This window comes from Engystomops pustulosus, chromosome 3 (assembly GCF_040894005.1).
Source record: "Engystomops pustulosus chromosome 3, aEngPut4.maternal, whole genome shotgun sequence".
NCBI classification, from domain to species: Eukaryota; Metazoa; Chordata; class Amphibia; order Anura; family Leptodactylidae; genus Engystomops; species Engystomops pustulosus.
Window position 1 is genome coordinate 195,183,310 of NC_092413.1, and position 20,003 is coordinate 195,203,312.

A 20,003-nucleotide genomic window follows, 5' to 3' on the forward strand; every position below is an offset into this window, starting at 1 on the left:
GCCTTGTATGCTAGAAAAGTGGAGAACAAGGCATGATAAACACCCCAATGTCTATCCTTCAGCCAACAATAATTGCTTAATGTGGTGAATTGTGTCATAATAACATATAAATCAAACTATAAGGTTTCTGAGATAGGTATAAAATTCTTATAAGGACCCATGTTCAAACCAAATTAGATGATATTATGGTACTTTCCAGGACAATGGCTTGTTGAAATAACTAGGTAGTAACCATTGTGGGGTTTGTCTGTAGAGACAGAAATTGTAGTTGAGTGATACTTTTAATTGGTTTGCTAAAAGTTGGATTTCTCTAAATTATGTAATTTTCCTAAAAGTAACAATTCCTTAGTCGAAGAATTTACATATGCTGCTTTCCATTGGAATCAAGTTAGCAAATCTTGGAGGTATCGATGACCTTCATCTGCCTTCTGTTCATAGGACATGTACCAGATGACAGAGCATAAGTCATTTTATAGCAGTTCGGTGGTTTTTGATGTTGGTTTAAGATCCTTTTGGGATTTTGAAAAGAGTTTGTTTCCAACTTGCTCCATGTGGAATACAGCACTCGTAAGAATCAAAATCGATTCTTCAAGCCTAAGAGTGTATTCACACAAACGTATGCCCATCCAGCGGTAACCGGGCGGGCATATGGGAGGCACCGGAGACAAGGAAGGCTAAGCACCGCTCACCCTTCCTTTCTCCAAATAAAATAGAGCTGTACTGCCGTTGTTGTGGTCGTAGATAGAGCAGGCTCTATCTTTTTTTTTTCTGCCATGGCTCAGAATATTAGGCACTCGTTGTACTTAACGGACTGAGTCCGGGTGCCATAGCCAACTATGGGGAAAGTTTATCTGGCCTTAAATTTGCGGCCGGATAAATGTTGCCCTAAAGGTTTTATGAATGGGGCATAACTATTTGAGGGATTTGTTACACTGCCGGAGAAACCAATTTCTCCAGTACCTGTAGATTCCCAAATGGTATGATAACATGGTAAACTTACTAAAACCCTATTATTTCAGTGGATACAGAAAGTAACAGCATTAAAATGTCCATATGTGGAACAAATTGATAGACAAGACTCCAGTCTCTGTGCGCAACCCATAAATATATTTTAGCATTAGATGCTTGCTGTAGGTTATAGGCTGGATCTGCCTGGACTGGATGGAGACAGGTGACTATGACAGATGGATATGCCTGTGCTAGATGCAGACAGATGATTTACAGGGATGACTATCCTTGTATTAGATGCAGACCAGACAGGTTAATTAGAGGAACACCTAACCCTGCACTACTTTCGGAAAGGTAAATTAGGGAGATGGAGGGCAAAAAAGACAGGAAGACACAAATCAAATAACTGGAGTTAAAAAAGAAAGGAGGCGATGCCAAATCTATTTTATTAGCCAGCCTCGAGAGAATTAATTTAATCAATGCAGCAGGGCATGAGTAAGGCACCGATGAACTTGAAAGTGCATTATGCCCATTAAAAGGCCTGAATTTTCTAAATTGCTAATGGGATACATTTTACACTGCGAGCACTAACCTGAACAGCTCTTGTATGGCTGGTTCCACAGGAACTGTAGAGAGAATGGAAAATATATAAAAATTTATCATCTATCATAAGTACCCCTCTGCTATAGAAAATTACCCAAAAGGTTATGCAAAAGTAAGGGTCAGAATGAATTGCGAAGAGAGATTCTGCGGGATGAAGGTCATTGCAGAGTGGAGGCCCTGAGTGATTTAGTGAAGCACGGAACGTACCTCGAACACCTTTGGAGCGCGTGCGATGCCGTTTCTCGTCTGTATCCACCTCCATCTGGGAATAGATTAGCAGGCAGTGAATGCTCTTATCCTTCATGCACAGACTATCAATGCACTGTCTGCTGCAGACTGTCACACAATCTTTTAATTCTATTTTAGAACAAGGATTTCTTTACGTGACGTGATAAGCTTAGTAATTATATTGAATACAAATGATTTCTTTACATTTTCATTGTTGCCATTGCTCGGGTGAAGACCATGGGTGTAGGATTTTACATGTGACATTTTGGTGAACTGAATCATTCTATAAATTGCATGATACTATTATCCTTACGTAATATATTTATTGTCAATCAATAATTGACTATAGGACTCTATTGTTCCGTGTTGTGCAACTTTTCCAAAACCTAATCTTTTGTTTTTTTTTGTATTTATGATTTATTTTGGGTTAAGTCACCTCCAGATGACCTATTTATTATTTATAATAACCTATTGACCCTTCTTCTTAACCCAGATTTTTCTCTTGCAAACTTTCCAATCCCATGTCTACAGCATTTATTTTAATTAAGAAGACTATCTGCTTCTAAGCTCATGTATCCCTCACTTAAGAAAGACCACACTTGATCCAGGCCAATCTTTTTTTTTGTTGTTGTTGTTGTTGATTTTCTCATTTACTCTCTTTTTCACTTTTATATAGCTCCTAATTTTGTCCTTATTAATAGGAGCACCTTCTTTTAATTATTTGTAGTCCTCTCTAAGTATACTTGATCTATACTAGATTTTTATATAATAGCCTTTTCCATTTAGATAAATCCAATAACTTTTGGTGGCCATCTAAAAAATCTTTCTTCAAAAACAGCTTACCATAAATAGATATTGATATTAAGTATAATATATATATATATGTCTTCAGTCTTGAGACATAATAAAAAAAATCAGGCATCTGGCCCGTAGAAAGTTTTAAAATTATGGACAAGAACATCAGATCAATACAACACCACACAACAGATTCCAGATTACACCCTTACTTTTTCCATAGATATTAAGAGGGTAAGTAGCAGCCAGGTGCTTTCTAATAAAATGCTCTTAATTTACATATTATCAGTAGACCCAAACCAGACTTCAACCAGAAGTTTGGAGTTTGCTCTTACTCCTGCCAGTAACACCCGTGATTGGTGCTGACATCAATTGTGTGTGCTAACCCTTTAAATGGCGCTGACAAAGCCATGGCACAATTTTCCTTAGGATTGTCGCTACCCTATGACGGCATGGGGAGAGACGATTAAATAGTGATGAACTGACACTTAAATGCCGTAAGCAGCTATGCTGGCACTGATCGCGGGTGTTCGGGTTCAGTGTCCAAACAAACTTTGGTTTGAGGTTCGGCCGAACTTAGCGAAGCCGAACCTTAACGGGTCCGCTCATCTTTAATCATCAGCAACTGTGAAGACCTCTATAAAAGCCAACGTTTTGCAAGATTGCTGGGAAACTAGAGAATTAAGTGTAAACTTTTAAGACAGTTATGTCCAGTTGGTATGTTACATATTCAAGTTCATGACAATATAATTAGAAGTTGACTGCATAAGTATGGCTTTTGTGGAAGGGTTAAATGGAGAAAGTCTCTTCTTTCTAAAAAAGAACATGACAGCGCACCTTCAGTTGCATCTGAATAACCACAAGACTTGTGGAACAATGGATAAGACCAAAATGGAGATGTATCACTATAATATGCAGCACTATGTATAAATATACACCAGACAGAGCATATTAACACAGCACAACAGCACACCTCATACAAGCTGTCATGTATGAAGGAAGAGAAGTTTTTAGGCTTGTTTTGCAATCACCAATTGTATATAACAAAGTTTTCCAGAGTTAAATATCAGGAAATTTATGCAGCAGCTAAAGCATAGCCAAAAAAGTCATGGCAATGCACAATGATTCCAAGTACAAAAGTAAATTTACAACAGAATAACTCAAAAAGTAAAGGAGCAAGATGTTGTTCCGCATCTCCTTCACATAATAATGATCCTAGTGATGTGCTGCCTAATATAAACTGGAGATACAGGGCATACCCATACTCTAAATGCATGTCGGTACCACAATGAGACATCCCTGGTTATCTAGCAGGAAATATCTAGAGTATATCTGTATGTAAACCAATGATCTCAACAGATCTCATCAGACAAGACAATGTAATACTTCATATTAGTACAGACGACCCCTACTTACAGACAGACCTCTCTGTCCACTATGGCCTCTTTAGTCTCGGGCTGTAATGTTCAGCTATAAGGTGTCTGTAATGAAGCTTTATTGATAATTTGTGTTCTCATTACACCACAATATTTTGAAAATATACCTGTTCCGGCTTACACACAAATTCAACTTAAGAACAAACCTAAAGAACCTATCTTGTACTTAACCTGGGGACTGCCTGTATATCAATCTTCATGTTTAGATTAAAGGCTTTATTCACACTGTGTTAGAAATGTATGTTGGAGATATACATAAAGATGACATGGTGGACACCATTGTATATAGTGGGATAAAGGTGGTAAAGGAGGTACATTTGGTGAAAGTGCACTCTTTATTGTAGACACTTCCTCCCAGAAAACAAAACGTGACGTATCAGTCAATAGACCTTCTTCAGACACAGTTTGCTTAAACAGGGCTGCTTGGGATCGCATATAGTAGTGTGTGGTGCCTATGGAAGAGGGAGTGCAGGTTCAGCTGCTGTAGAGTGGCATCTGTTTAAGCAAACTGTCTGAAGAAGGTCTATTGACCACGTTTTGTTTCCTTAAAAGGAATTGTCTATAATACAGAAAAAATAACAGAAATGAGTCAGCGCAAACACTGGGCAATAGGCTGAAGTCGCTGGTAACAAAGGTGGTGACCTGCACCCCAACTTGAGTATAGATCCAACTAGTGGAGCTACTAAAAACAAGATAAAACAAAATGTACCTGCGCCAAACACTCTAACAAGTGATAAAAAATGTGGTATTTTGGGGTCTAGATGGTAATTTGCTATTAAATATAAGTGGATACCTGGTGATGGTGGAAACCGAACCTCCTGGTCTGAAGTGGATACAGTCCCTTTTGGTGCTGGAATCCGGAAATATGGTAAAGTCCACGATTATGGTTGTCCAGAGGGTTTTCTTTCCACAGGTAATCCAAACTGGATGTTCATAGACTTGAGGATCGCTAGTGTTTGCACGTGGAGCAGTAGCCACCGGCCGGGGCTCTACTCCACGTGCAAACACTAGCGATCCTCAAGTCTATGAACATCCAGTTTGGATTACCTGTGGAAAGAAAACCCTCTGGACAACCATAATCGTGGACTTTACCATATTTCCGGATTCCAGCACCAAAAGGGACTGTATCCACTTCAGACCAGGAGGTTCGGTTTCCACCATCACCAGGTATCCACTTATATTTAATAGCAAATTACCATCTAGACCCCAAAATACCACATTTTTTATCACTTGTTAGAGTGTTTGGCGCAGGTACATTTTGTTTTATCCTGTCTATAATACAGAGTGCACTTTCACCAAATACTGTGTGACTGGATCTTTATCTCATGTCATTTAAGGGAATGAGCACCTTCCAGAGCACCTGTGCTAACAGAAGTGTCCAGCAAAATTCCAAAAATTGATGACCATTGTGTACAGAGACATATACAGAGACAGCTCTTCCTAGCTGAGCGCCCTTGTCCGCGAAGCCTGCCGTCTGCGCTTTTGGAGCAGTAAGCGCTCAGGCACAAGCCTGCTGTTCTGAACATGCGCAGACGGCAGGCTTCGTGGACAAGGGCACCCAGCTGTGAGGAGCTGCATGCCGAAGTTATCTGGTAGGAGGATCAAAGAGGCTACTGAGGCGTGGAGTAGCCATGCCGTATAGCCTCAGCTCTGGCTACACCACACCCCAGTAGCCTCTTTAGAAAATGTACATATTAGTGAAATAAAAAATATCAAAAGATTGCAGGGACATGAGGATTAGCGCTTAAAAGGGCCATACTCACATCCTACAGATGCACCTACCACCTGATCTACCTTTATCGGTAGATCCGTGGTGGTAGGTTCCCCTTAAAAGGACAATCCCTTGGCCATCATTGGTTGAATTGATTCATTTGATCTTTGCCCTGGGAGATTTGTTGGTGCAAATGGCAATGGCCAGTTCTTATATATATCACAAATGTTCTTGTTTGTACCTTTTATCATGGTTTGATGCATGTTAATGACATAATTTGTACCTAAACTAAACTTGCCGCTGGTGAATGATGAAATTGACACATCTTCAGATATCTTTACACAACGTCACACAATTTGATGAAAACATTGCACCAAAATTTTTATATCCACTCTTGAAAAATTCCCATTTTCTACTATAAGACACCCACTTTCTTCTAAGTAGTGTCCCTTTTCTGATAAGGCACAAAGATTCATGGGAGGAAAATTTTCCATCATGGAACCACATTCTTGTTTTGCGACTGTCTACAGTAGGTTTTCTACTCTTATTTTTCATTTGTTTTACATTTGGCCATGGAAGGGGGTTACACCGAGGTCTTTCACATTGATCTTTCCAATGGGTTTGGCAGAATGCATAGTTTACTTTATCCAGTCTTGGGTGAGAAGAAGAGATTTGTCCTTAACCAGGCTTTGTGTGCCTCTAAAGCAAACACTTCCAATCTTATCTCCTCAATCAAAACATCTATCACTGTAGCTCATGGAGTTGTTAGTATCTTTTTTTCTCAATAAAAGGTTTGTTTGTAATGAGTTTAGTAGTACAATTACTGTACAATTAATAGTTAGTTAATGAGTGCAAAGGTAATTAATGAGGCATGGTACTGCAAAATGGTACCACTAAAAATATGAAATATCTTACAAAAAACAACCTCTCATAAGACAATACTAGCGGAATTAATGACTCTTTGGAAAAGAAAATTATATAAATACTGAAAGAGTTCTGAAAACTAATTTCTGATATAGCATTCTTTATGGTGTAAAATACTAAGTTCAAGCGGTTTACCCATGAAAGAAAGCTCTCAAATTGTAACCCCCTAGTGATATTTACATGATAAAGATAATTTTAACCCCCTAACTTTACAGTTTTACTCAGTTTTATTCAGTGATAGTCAGTGTAAGAATTCAAAGTGTGAGCGGGGACTCTCTAAGCAGACACTTCATGATTCCTCTATGCTATGAGATGCTGTGAGCTAACAATGTGCTTAGCTTATCAGGGTACAGGGTTTGTATACACTTTTATTTAGCTTCTGAACAATCTACTACTATCTGAAACATAGAAAGAGAGATGAGATGGATTAGAGATGATGAGATCCATGAGATGGATTTGACACACAATAAAACTTTGCTAACACAGCTACAACACACACACAGTCGGCACTGCTATATACCTCCTTCCCTGCTATAAAGTTCTTATCTGTAGCTTGTAGAGTAAGTCTGTGCACCCGTCAGGAAGTGTCTTTCTGTGTCTATGTGTGACCTTATCTTGTAATGGAGGGGGAGCGGCAGAGATCACACTGCATGGAGCAGACAGCAGAAGCTATTCATGAGAAGAATCTGTCCTGCCCGACCATAAAAATCGGAAGATTTACGGTTGATTCCTGGGGCAACTGAAAATTGTGTACAGCAGGACTGATAGAGACAGGTTGGAATTATATCTGTGGATTTCTGTATTTTTGTTAATCAGAGTGAATTTGAGAATGTGTTATTGTGTTATTCTGAGTATATTTAAGATTCTTGTTTTTGTGGGAATACCCCTTTAAGAGCATCATTGTATCTGGATCAATCTGATGAAAGGTTGCAGTAATGTATCCACCTGCATAGTATACTTAAGGTAATGTCCAAGAAGCTAAAGTTATGAATCTGTTTCACACAACTATGAAACACAACAGCAAATGTCACAAAGAGAGTCCTAGACACCCCATAATCATAGACAACAAGAAAAGGCTCTCCCTGAGCTAAATAAAACAGCAATGTTAGATGCCAAGCCGAAGAATTTGTTTTAACAGAGGAAGGAATCTCATTCCGCAGATAATACGAGTTAAAATGCAGCTCTCATTTAGACAGAGTTCACATTCATGAACCTTTCGGCTTTTTTCGAATAGCTTCTGATAATGTATGATAAACTACTCGCTGCTTCCATTTGGAGATTTCCTACATAATAAGCCTCCTCATTTATACCCTATATGGTGAGCTTCAATGCACCTCAAGGCACATGAAAAATGTGAAATACTTTTATGACTTCAAGGTATGATTACAGCATGAAAGGAGACAGTAGCTGTGGATCAATGGTGCTAAACCCAATCTTCAAGACATTGCATCATTGTCCTTGTGGCTTGTGTGAGAAGACAGGGCTGAGGAATGTAAGGAAATGTCTAATAAACCTATTCTACCTCATTATTTACCAGCAACCCACAACTGTTTATTGCTTTTTGCTACCTTGATCCTTGAAAAGTCTACTGCTCACTTCTGTTATCTGTATATAAGAATTGAATACATTGTGGAAGTCCTCAATGAAGGTCCTAAGGGTCCTCAAGAAGCCTGACATTTCTTTATACTTAATCAGTGGCTACTTGGAAGAACCAATTGTTATGCAGTTCAAGAAACCAATCTTATACTGTTGGAAAATGTTTGTCAAATGGGCTGGACCAGCTCAGCATGATAATGGAAACATGAAACACAGTCAAATAACTTTTTACAAAAAAAATAATTGAGTTTTCGAGAAACCACTAAAAAATCACGGCAGACGAAGAACTGTCTTCTTGGTGAATTCTGTCTCAACCTGGTTCATGTTTTTTTTTTTTTCAATTTGCAAATAAATTGTTAAGAAATAGATTGTGACCAGTCAAGCTGATTGGTGGGAAGTTGTGTTAAGGTCCTTCCTAAGTTTTCCTTTTGGCTTGACCAGAGGCCCAGAAATTAATGTTTTGTAATTTTGAATACTTTAATTTTGAATACTTTATCTGGTTAATGCACTATTAATCTTCTAAAGGCAGGAGGAGTGTATGACTACTATGGGCCCTGGGCTTTATGAATATTATAGCCCCTACAAGTCCGAAATTCACTTCAGGTTCTTGTTTACATGGGTTTTGAGTACAGGAACAGATGAGTGAGGAATTCATGGCTGAGTATAAAATGTGGTGGGATAAGTGCTGAGCAGAGACTGATGAGCTGTTCTGTTAGAAGATAGTGCTTAGAGAAAACTATAGCCAGGATGAGTTAAAACTGGGTGGTCATAGCTTGTTAAAGAAAGATGGAGAGGGCAACTATAAGCCTTTAGTCACACTTAGACATGGTGGATTAGACTGGATACAAGTGTTTGTGAAAACTAGGAGAAAGTATGCTCTGAATTCTGAAATTTGCAGTTATCCCTTTATGCTAAATCCACTTGTAACAAGGTTTTGCCATTAAACACCCTGCAAAAAGTTTCGTAATCGGGGGAATTACCTCCATAGAGAAGCTCCAATGGTTCACTGCTTTGTATCGCAACATATGGTACCAGCATTATATAATGATGACTGTACTGATAGCGATTATATGATTTTTCTCATTGGCAATTATAACTTGTATCCTGAAAGATGTATCAGAGGAGAATCCCGAAGCATATTTCATTTCGAACACATTTATTGCCTCGCCTTTATTATGTTCATACACAGCTCACAGTAATATTTCTCATGACAGTTCAATTATTAATAATCCGATCAGGAGGATCGTTCAGAACCCACATGTGCCGCACTCAGTGCTCTTCTTATCATCACCAATATGTTGTTTTACAATATAATGTTCGTTTTCTATATAAAAGTACTTCAGAAGAGCCAGAAAGGTTTACTAGAACTATTTGTAATGTTCTGGTGGTTGGATCCCTTAATGGGTTGTCAAACTTAGTGCAATACTTACCATCTGGGGAGTGTTTACCCCTTTGGGTACCTTTAGATTGGCAATCTTGATACATGTGTTCTTAAAAGAAAACCTATAGTTGCATAGTACTCTGCAGAAGTTTAAGGCAAATATGGAAAAGGTTGCAAAGTTAAATTGTTTTCAAAATTAGAAGTTTTTGTAGAAGTATTAAACATTTATCCAGCAGCAGGAGAACATTCCCAAATATATAGCCAATGTCATTAAGGTCTATCTTAATTGTAAAAAAGTCCTGAAAGTGATGGTATTAACCCCAATCTCCTCATCATCCAGTTAGTCTGGGATCACATGAAGATACCTACCTCCACAGAAGATCTGTGCTTAGTTCTCAAATATGCTTGGAACCATCTTCCATCCCTCAAAATTTTTGTACAAGTGTACCTAGAAGAACTCATGCTGTTGTTAAGGTAAGGGACGGTCATTACAGATGAACGAATCTATAGTTTACGTGTCCCCTGGGCCAACCATGGCCATTGCTAGTAACAAGGGGCGTCTAGTTGCCAGATTGGATATTTGGCTGCTAATCTGGCAATACATCCGGGTCTCGGGGCCAATCCCAAACTGAAGCTATGGGTCCTTTTATCTCTACTGGTCACGCCAAATTTTGATTGAATGTAGATTCTCTTTCGCTCATTAACTGTCCATTTTGTTAATTGATAAAAAAAAAGAAATTCTTACTTTGCTGAATTTTTCACAGCTGCCTAATAGTTATGCACAGTGTTCTACTGTATATTTACCAGTACAGGAGGTCATGCTAAGAGTAGTTTCACCTGGACCCTTTTGCCTGATACATAAGATTACAATACCATTATTATAAAGGGCACAGTAGTTAGAGGTGCCCTTAATCTAAAGGTGATACCGCTGTATAATTACAGGAGGTCCCCTACTTAAGAACAGTCGTCTTACAGACGACCGCTAGTTACAAACGGACCTCTGGATGTTAGTAATTTACTGTACTTTAGCCCTAGACTACAATAATCAGCTATAACAGTTATTAGGAGTCTGCAATGAAGCTTTATTACTAATCCTGGTTCTGATGACAACCCAACATTTTTAAAATCCAATTTTCACAGAGACCAAAAAAGTTTGTCTGGAGTTACAATTATAATGTATACCGTTCCGACTTACATACAAATTCAACTTAAGAACAAACCTACAGACCCTATCTAGTACGTAACCCGGGGACTGCCTGTATTTTAAATGAAACATGACTACAGTATCCCATTTTCTATATTGTCTACAAAATCTGCACTGAGTTTACCAAGCATACGGAGAAAATACACAGCTGTATACAAGGGAGCTGTATATACAGCCATGATAGGGTAAGGCTCCTTGCACAAAAATCTATGTTCGCCTGCGCTACAGCCACGTGCAGGAGAGGAGGGGTGAGCTCTGTTTACCCCTCCATAGAGAAGCGAGCGACCAGCACCATAGTATGGCGATATAAAGGACAAGTCCTATATTTTTCCTTAACTGGTTACAGTGCGGAGAGACAACAAGTTCTCACCACACCGGGACTGGGGGCCATAGACATCAATGGGGACCAGTAACTGTGCGGCCGGATATTGGTCTTCCAAATGTTGTTGTGCATGTGGCCTAACTCTGCGCAGGACCGTATAGTCCAGAAACATTGTAGTACTCTAGATTCTGTGTTACATTTATTTTCTTTGGATACATGCTGAAAGTAGTCAGAAGGATAACATAGAACAAAGAAAGTGTACGTATTGATTATCATGTACATTTACTAAGAACAGTGCAGTCTGTACTGTATGCAGTTGCCTGTGTAGTGTGCAGGGGGCGCCAGATTCAGGATTTTTGGTGCACGTTCTTCATGAATCTGACGCCACCAAAAGAGCGCACCACTTTTGTTTTGGTGCACCTTTAACGTTGGGCGTGCAACACATTTCTGTTGGACTTGTTAAATCTGCTGCACGGTCTGACTGAGCAGCGGTATGCCCCCTTCAGTGCAGAAATCTGTTTCGTATGAAGTATAGTGCAGCCGCGTCACAAAACGGACTTGTGCGACACATACGCACCTGTGTGCTGACCCTTAGTTTTGTTAACATGCTGTGTGCTCTAAGGTTTACCGTGTTATTTGATGGCAGGTTGGACATCTGCCCTGTGCTTTCTATTTATGACAGAAGCTATGACAGTGCCGATTCTTTCGCATGACAGATACTACCAGTGTTGACAGTAATGACTTATAATGGGGTCTGCCTGCTGGGGGATATGTCATTGGACACATGAAGGAAAACACTACCTACAGTCAGTACTTCTCATCATATCTGAAGGAATGAGCAATGGAGCCTACGAGACAAATGTGAACATCACCTCCAGATCACTTCTCCCACAAATATCTCCCACAAGTGTCAATGGTACTCTACTAAGGAAGACTGACCCTCCATTTTGGAAATCCGTGGTGTATCACAACTGAAGAACCTAATCAATGTTCCAGTCCCATTGACAAAAAAAAAGTTATGACCCTTGCGTTTCACTTTTTGGTTCTGAACAATCACAATGATGAAAGTAATACATCTTAAAATTATATTTAAAGGACACCTGTCATCAGGTCTGTGTCACTTGTCCTGTCACCTCTACCTGTTGGAGCAGCTCACAAGGATCCCATCCCAGGCTTTATCTAGTTATTTCATACATTATTCATTGTAAAATCATCTATTTTTTATCATGTAAATGAGGCTGGTCACATGGTCAGAGGCAGTGATGTCACCCCTGTTACCCCTCCCCTCTCCTCCCCCTGCTCATGTCTGTGTGTAATGTATAGTAAAGCATTGCTAGTGTGTGTGCTGCATCTGCTGACATGCTGCATCCTCCTAATATACAGGTGAGAGACACAGACATCAGCTACACATGAATCTGACATGTTCTGCTGTAACATGGCTGCATCCTGGAGCTGCTGTATCTCTCCTATACACACACACACACACACACAGGCTGCAGGGGGCGTGGCCACCAGCACCAGGAAGCACATCATTATACAGCCTCACATCATTATACAGGCTGTCAGTCAAGCACTGGGGGTGTGGCTGTGCCTCCCACTCATGAATAGAGTGGACAGCTTGAATATGCTAATGCTTCATTGGACATTTCACAGGTCATTTGCATACAGCTTTAGGACCTCATTGCTTAGGTTTACAGGCATGTAGAGGGACAATGAAGGGATAGAGGCAATGCTCTCTAATGGCAGATTATGAAAATATATTTAGTTTAGGGGGGTTATTTTGTATGACGGGTTCTCTAGGGGTTGTACTAACATATCCACAGGATAAGGAATAACCGGCTGATAAGTGGTCGTCCGAGCACTGGAAAACTCTCTGATCTCAAAAACGGGGATCCCATCTCACTAAGTGATGGAGCGGTGTGTTAAGTATGCATCCTGTTCCTCCCTTCAATACTAACGGAGCACCAGAAATTGCAGAGCACAGCATGCAGGTATCTCCAATATCCTTTCATGTACATTCAATGTAAGTGCCAGAGATACTCAAGCACTGTAATTGGCTATTTCAATAGCATTGAATGGAGTAGGAGGACACCTGCTTCATCAATTACTGAGATGGGGGTCCCCATTTTTTTGATTGATGGGGGTCCGAGTAGTCGGACCACTGAGAACCATATTGTTATCCTCTTTCCTGGGGATATTTTTAATATAACTTAGGACAACACTTTTTTTAGCTACATTTTTTATAACATAATCGAGGACCTTCTTTTAGATTGCTGTGATCCAACAAACAGCACCCCCATAGATAAACACAGAATATAACAGGAAGGAGACAGCTCCATTCACAGTATAGTGGTCAGGCCAGGTAACTGCAGGTAAGCTACAGAAACTCACTAAGAACAAAGTAAAGGTTATCAATATTTTTAGTTTATAATAATTTTAACCACATAGTTTTTATTGAACAAATCTTACATAGTGCATTATTATGGCACATGATAGAAACCAGTCTATTTCTACAATAATAAGTATATGTCCTATAACAATACAATTTCACGTCAGTAATTGAATAAATTTAAGCAATCTGGCTTTGTGTGACTTGTCTTGCTCAGAGTTTAAGGTCATGCATTGACTCATTCAGGAAACCAAGGATAATCGCACTTGGAAGGAGGCACTTAAATGTCATCTTCTTTTAGGTAGAACATAACTATCCTAGTGGAAACACAGACTCTTCCTTTGTCTCTCAGACAAGAGTTTTGTCTCCAGAATCTGAAGTTTGTTTTCCAATAAAGTAATGATGCATGCTCCAAGACGTCCTATAGGCGACATGAAGGGTGAGGTAAGGAAAGCCACGTACAGCCATGAATTATAGATGGAAGCTCGAACTTCAGAAGAAGTAACAAGGACAGATGTACGATGCTGGAGAACCGGTGGCATCACGCAGACTGTTTGTTCTGCACATCATGTCTCTAATGGGCGCCAAAACTGGCAAAGCAGACCATGTGTAGTCTACATTTATAGAGAAATCTTGGCAGTCATATGAAGGAGCATGATTCCAGAAGCTAAAACGCGGATAAAGAGAGATAACAGTCTTGAGAAAAGAGAGAGTCTGGCTTTGTCAGTATTCGGGTTATAAGACCATATGGAAGCTGGGAAACCAGTAATAGGTTCTTATTGGAAACATAGATTTCCAGCAATATTGTGCAGCCAACAACTGTCCACCATTAGTTTTTACAAATCTCATTAAAGAACTGCAAGATCACCATCCTGGAAGACCCATAGACGTGATTGTGCTCCATTCACTGACATTAGCCCTTCTCTATCTTAGAGTAGACGAGGAACCTCCAGTGATCTTAAACGTATTCCTTACCCTCTGAATAGGGAATAAGAGTTTTTCATTGCACAGCCCCATAAAGGCTCCAATTTCTCACAGTAGACAATCGATACATTATCTGGTTCTTAGACAACCCACATCATAACAATTAGGTGATCATACATGACCCCAGAGTACAGAGCACCCCAAAATAAGTCAAGACTTAGGCTACATTTACACTGCCGTATGGGGGACGTATTTATACGCCCAATATACGTCCCCCACAGACGGCGATGGGCGCACTGCGCCCTATGGGAGCGGTATGGTGCAGCACATGTGCGGAACTGTACTGCTCCATACCCCATAGAAAGATAGGACATGTCCTACATATCTGTCTCCGGAATACGGCGCTGTGCGCCATGTATTCCTATGAAGACGGGCGGGGATGAGCGGCGCTCTCCCCCTCCTCCACTCCCCCAGCACTGCCGTGTGCCCGCCGTGATTAGTGATTAGGGGATCCATTAGGTCTGATGGATTCAGATGAACCCAGAGTTCGCTCACCCACCGGTAACACCAGCGATCAGTGCTGGTGGGATCCTCAGCCATATTGGATAGGATCGTCGCTCCCCATTACGTCACGGTGAGCGACAAGATTGCTGCCAAAATTTCAGCAGTGATTGCGGGTGTTACTGGTGGGGGAGGGGGGAGGGAGTGAACTGAACCTGGATTTCTGAATGAAGTCTAAGTTTGTGAACCTCTGAACCTGAACCCTGGTCTGCTCATTACTAGTTATAACCACACAAAACAAAGACCAAAATAACATAAGACCCAAAAGTTATGATCATGTGGCGATAAGATGAAAAGTAGACTATAGACCTATAGACTTTGTTACATTGACAGCCAATTACAATTTAGCAAGTGTTCAATTCACCTGCAGTGCTCCCACAGGCGGGATAATGCATTACACAATTTCTATTCAAATTAATAAGTTGACTATATAATACATGGACATCAAGAGTCCTCCAGCGTGAGAGATAGTTAAAGTAGCTTCTCCTCTCCTTTCTTCTATAATTCCCTTACTATTTTACAGAATATTTTCTGAATTATCTTGAATGTGGGAATTGTACACATATATTCCCAGGAATATTGCAGTAAATATGTTTTCTGATCATTATTGGATTTTGGGTTACAAATTATTTCTCAGTGAGCTCTTAATCAATGAATGTCAGGTCTTAGGCCCCTGCAGATGGCCATTAGTTCCTATTCCTGTCCATGTTTGGAGCTCGGGCAGTGAGCGGACCTCACACACAGACCCGTTGTTTCCAGCCTGTAAATGGTAGATGTCGGTTTGCAGGAAGGATTGTAGTTACTTCTATATAAGTCAAGTCAGGTTGCTTGTAAAATTTAGAGAATTACGTAAGACGAATACATTTTCATGTGCAAGAGCATAAAAACTGGATAATGTGATCATGGGATAGATATTCTGCTGCTATAGTAGAGCTCTATTTAGCAACAACCAAAAACTGTGACCCATCAGCAAAACAGAGAAGGAACGTGCGAAGCCAAGTCACTGAGACACCTTATGGCCAAACCACTATCATAGTCATATAGTAGATAAGGTTAAATACAGGTCCAACAAGCCCAGCTCATAATCCTACAGTGTTGACCCAGAAGAAGGCAAATTAACCCTATGGGGGATATTTATCATAAGTCTCTTAGAGCAGAACTGTTCTAGTTGCCCATGACAACCAATCAGAGCTCAGCTTTCATTTTCCCACAGCCGTTTATAAAATTATAGCTGAGCTCTGATTGGTTTTCATGGGCAACTAAAACAGTTTTACCTGAGAAACTTGATGATAAATCTCCCCCTATAAATATTACCGAACTAAAGAAATCATTGGATCATCATCCATCCCAAGAATCAAGACATTAAACCTCCTTAATTAAAGGACCCTTCAAGTGGAAGTCTAGTACTTGTGTATTGTTGATCTAACACTTTATACTCTGCAATTATAAGTGGTGGATTATCAGAAATCTCTGATAGACAAACTGTTGCTCATGGCAACCAATCAGAGCACAGCTTTTGTTTTCCCACAGAAGTTTATAAACTCTGATTGGTTGCCATGACTAAATAGAACAGTTAGGGTTAGTGTGCTCTCAGACACCCCAGATAATTCTCCCCCAAAGAGAGATCAGAACTGTTCTAGTTGCCCATGGCAACCAATCAGAGCTGAACTTTCATTTTCCCACAGCTGTTAATAAAAATAAAGATGATCTCTGATTGGTTTCAATGGGCAACTAAAACAGTTTTACCTCAGACTTTTTTGATATATTTCCCCCATAGTCAGGAACTGGATTTTTATCTACAGCTCACATTCCCAACCATAGAGATTTATCCTGAGGAAAAAATGTTCAAGTTGCCCATGAAAACCAATCAAAGCTCAGTTTTAATTTTATAAACAGTTGTGGGAAAATGAAAGCTCAGCTCTGATTGGTTTCCATGGGCAACTAGAACACTTCTGATAAATCTTCCCCTATGTAGGTATCTGCCTGCATAGTCTTAAAGGGGTTGTCCGAAACTAAGTAAAAAAAAAAAAAGAGGTGGCCAGGGGTGGGCTGCATAAAAAAAATCTAGTACTTACCTCGTCCGGTGCTCCCGGTGTTCCGCGCCGCTCCCTCTCTGTTTGTTTACAAGGGCTTACAAGTAGCTCCCTGCCAGTCGGGAACGCCCACAGACCACTGTCCCAGTCTTGGATAACTCCTTTAAAACAAAGAGAACTACAAATCTGGTGCTTTTCCCAATTTGAAAAACTTATTTTTAATTGACACCAGAAGTGTTTTTCCTAATAGATCAGAGCCCATGATATGGGTGTCGGAAGAAGCACTTCCCCTTGAGCCTCCTTTTTAAAAGAAACATAAAAGAGGGAATACTCAGAGGATATTTCATATCCTTCCTGAGGGGGCTTTAAATTTAGTGGTAAAAAGGCTGCTGACAGGTTCCCTTCAAGTGAATTGAATTGCTTTTTACCAATTGCTGTGGTCCATCTATAAGGACTAATTAATCTTTGCTAACCCCTTCGGATGCCACCACAGCATTTGTCAAGTGATAGAGGAGAATTACGAAGGAAAACCGTATAGAACAGACAACACAGTTATTAAAGTGACGGCCTTAACTAGCTTAAGGGTGGCATGGTGGCTGAGTAGGTAGCACTTCTGCCTTGCAGCACTGAGGTCCTGGGTTCAAATACCACCCAGGTCAACATCAGCAAAGAGTTTGTATGTTCTCTCCGTGTTTGCATGTGTCTGTGTTTCCCCTGGTTTCCTCCCACGCTCCAAAACATACTGTTAGGTTGATTATTTTGTGAATTTCCCCACTGTGGGACTAATAAAGGATTATCTTATCTTATCTTATCTTATTAGATTGTGAGCCCTATGGGGACAGGGACCGGTTTCTCATGCTTTGTGCAGCGCTGCGGAATCTGTGAGCGCTATATAATGAAAGAAGTATTATTATTAGCTTCCTTAGATAATATATTATATATTTTAACCCCTCACGGTAGGTAAGTTACTCCTAACAGTATTGGTCTCAGTCCTAGCTGATGTTTATGTTCCTGGACCTTATCTCCAGCCCTATTATCTCACTACTAAACAATCCAAGAAATCTAGACGTCAGTACCAAGGAAAAAACACAAGAGGGCGCCCTGACATGGCTTCTAAGCCTCCTCAAATGACCCTGCCACAACCTGAAAAATAGGACAGCGGGGGAGACTTCACAGGGTGACATCGATTAGTTGCAGCTGTTGCTCACATATATAGTGAAAATCCTCTAGCATCCAGATGTTCCAGGCTGGGGGTGGCAGGGAAGGGGCTCAGCTACCATTTGTTTAGCTGTAAATCAGATTTGGATAAAATTGGTGATTTTTTTTCTTCCTTGTAAAAGACTGTAAGCTTTATAGCCGCGCTGGAATCCGTATTTAGTACTAGATCTGATAGCACATTTGTTGTGCTGGCTTCAAGTGCTTAGGAGGTTGCCACAAAATCTAATTAAAGGAAATGTATCAGCGATATATTTTTTTTTTACACTAATTAAAACCAGATATTGATATTTATTGTTTATTTCTTCTCTCTTTTTATTATCTGAAGCATGATTATTGCAGCAGCCGTCTAGTCCTAGCTGACACATAAACCATGGGGACCTGCAGACTGGAGATAATGGCTGACTTCTGTAGCTGAGTTTTATAGGCATGATGTAGGTCATTGCTAGGATGCAGCGTATATTTCAGTCTCAGGGGTGGTACATGTCAAAGCTGAAATAGGCTAACCTATAGAAATATTACTACTGCATTAGTACTACTGCACCTCCTCCTGCTCTATAACATGCTGCCTGCAGATAGAACATTGTATACATCAGCTCAATTCTGCTTGGTCTATAACATGTTACCTACAGATAGGACACTATGTACAACCTGCTCAGCTCGTCCTGCTTTATAACATGCTGCCTGCAGATATGACATGTTGTAAAATCTGCTATGCTCACCCTGCTCTATAACATGCTTCCTGCAGATAGGACACTATGTACTATTTGCTCAGCTCCTCCTGCTCTAATGCAAGCTACCAGCAGATAGGACACTATGAATAATTCACTCAACTACTCCTGCTCTATAACCTACTGCCTGCAGATAGGACACTATGTATAATCTGCTCAGCTCCTCTTGCTCTATAACCTACTGCCTGCAGATAGGACACTATGAACAATCTGCTCAGCACCTCTTGTTCTATAACATTCTGCCTACAGATAAGACACTAGGCAATCTTCTCAGATTCTCCTCTGTTAAACATGACAAGTTCTATTCATATGAATGAACTATATATTGGTTTTGTAATTATGTGTAATAGATTGCAGGACATGTGTAATTGATCCAGGGATACATGTCATATCTGGAGTCCGGAAAGATTCTTCATCTCCTGGTATCTAGGTCAGGGGGTTTGTTCATGTCTTTCTCAGGATCAACATGGCATGATAATAAGTTGAACTTGATGGATTTCTGTAATTTTTCACCCTCGCTAACCATGAGATTATCACTCAAAGACGGGCATGTATTTTCCAGGGATGAAATAAAATACCATTGGTATCAAAGGCTGAGTTTTTATCCTTTAATCTTATCACACATTACCCAACATGCTATATATCATACACACCATACACACACTGAGACCGTATATTGTATATACATGTGATATAAAGGGATGTTTATGGCGTTACATTTACGGCTCATTTTCTTAGCGCACTGGATTCTTTGTCTTTGATGGTCGCATGTCTTAATCATCTACATGTCGCCAGGTTTACAAGTGTTTACAGAAACAAGCATCTGAGCGGACGAATCCTTTAAAGATTAACCTATGTCTCCCGCTGTTTACAGTATTTAAAAGGGATCAGTCCCACTGATCCACAGCTGCCTTTCAGCTGCACCTTAGATATCATATCATAGACACTGGTACTACAGCACTTTTATCAAGTTACTTACATTACAAAGCGGAATGTGCCAAT

At 40.1% G+C, this 20,003-nt stretch overlaps 1 protein-coding gene across 14 annotated transcripts in view; it reads right to left on the reverse strand.

Annotated features, from left to right (window-relative positions):
• MYT1L (myelin transcription factor 1 like) overlaps positions 1 to 20,003 on the reverse strand; it is a 325,893-nt gene that overhangs the window by 128,014 nt on the left and 177,876 nt on the right. For 11 of the 14 annotated variants that reach the window (XM_072143494.1, XM_072143493.1, XM_072143492.1 and 8 more), the window contains 2 exons: positions 1,759 to 1,813; positions 1,541 to 1,574 (listed from right to left, as the gene is read on the reverse strand). The exons of the other annotated variants lie outside the window; for them this stretch is intronic. In XM_072143494.1, the coding sequence (XP_071999595.1) occupies positions 1,541 to 1,574; positions 1,759 to 1,813 (89 nt within the window). The remainder of the gene's footprint in view (positions 1 to 1,540; positions 1,575 to 1,758; positions 1,814 to 20,003) is intronic. 14 annotated transcript variants of the gene reach the window in all.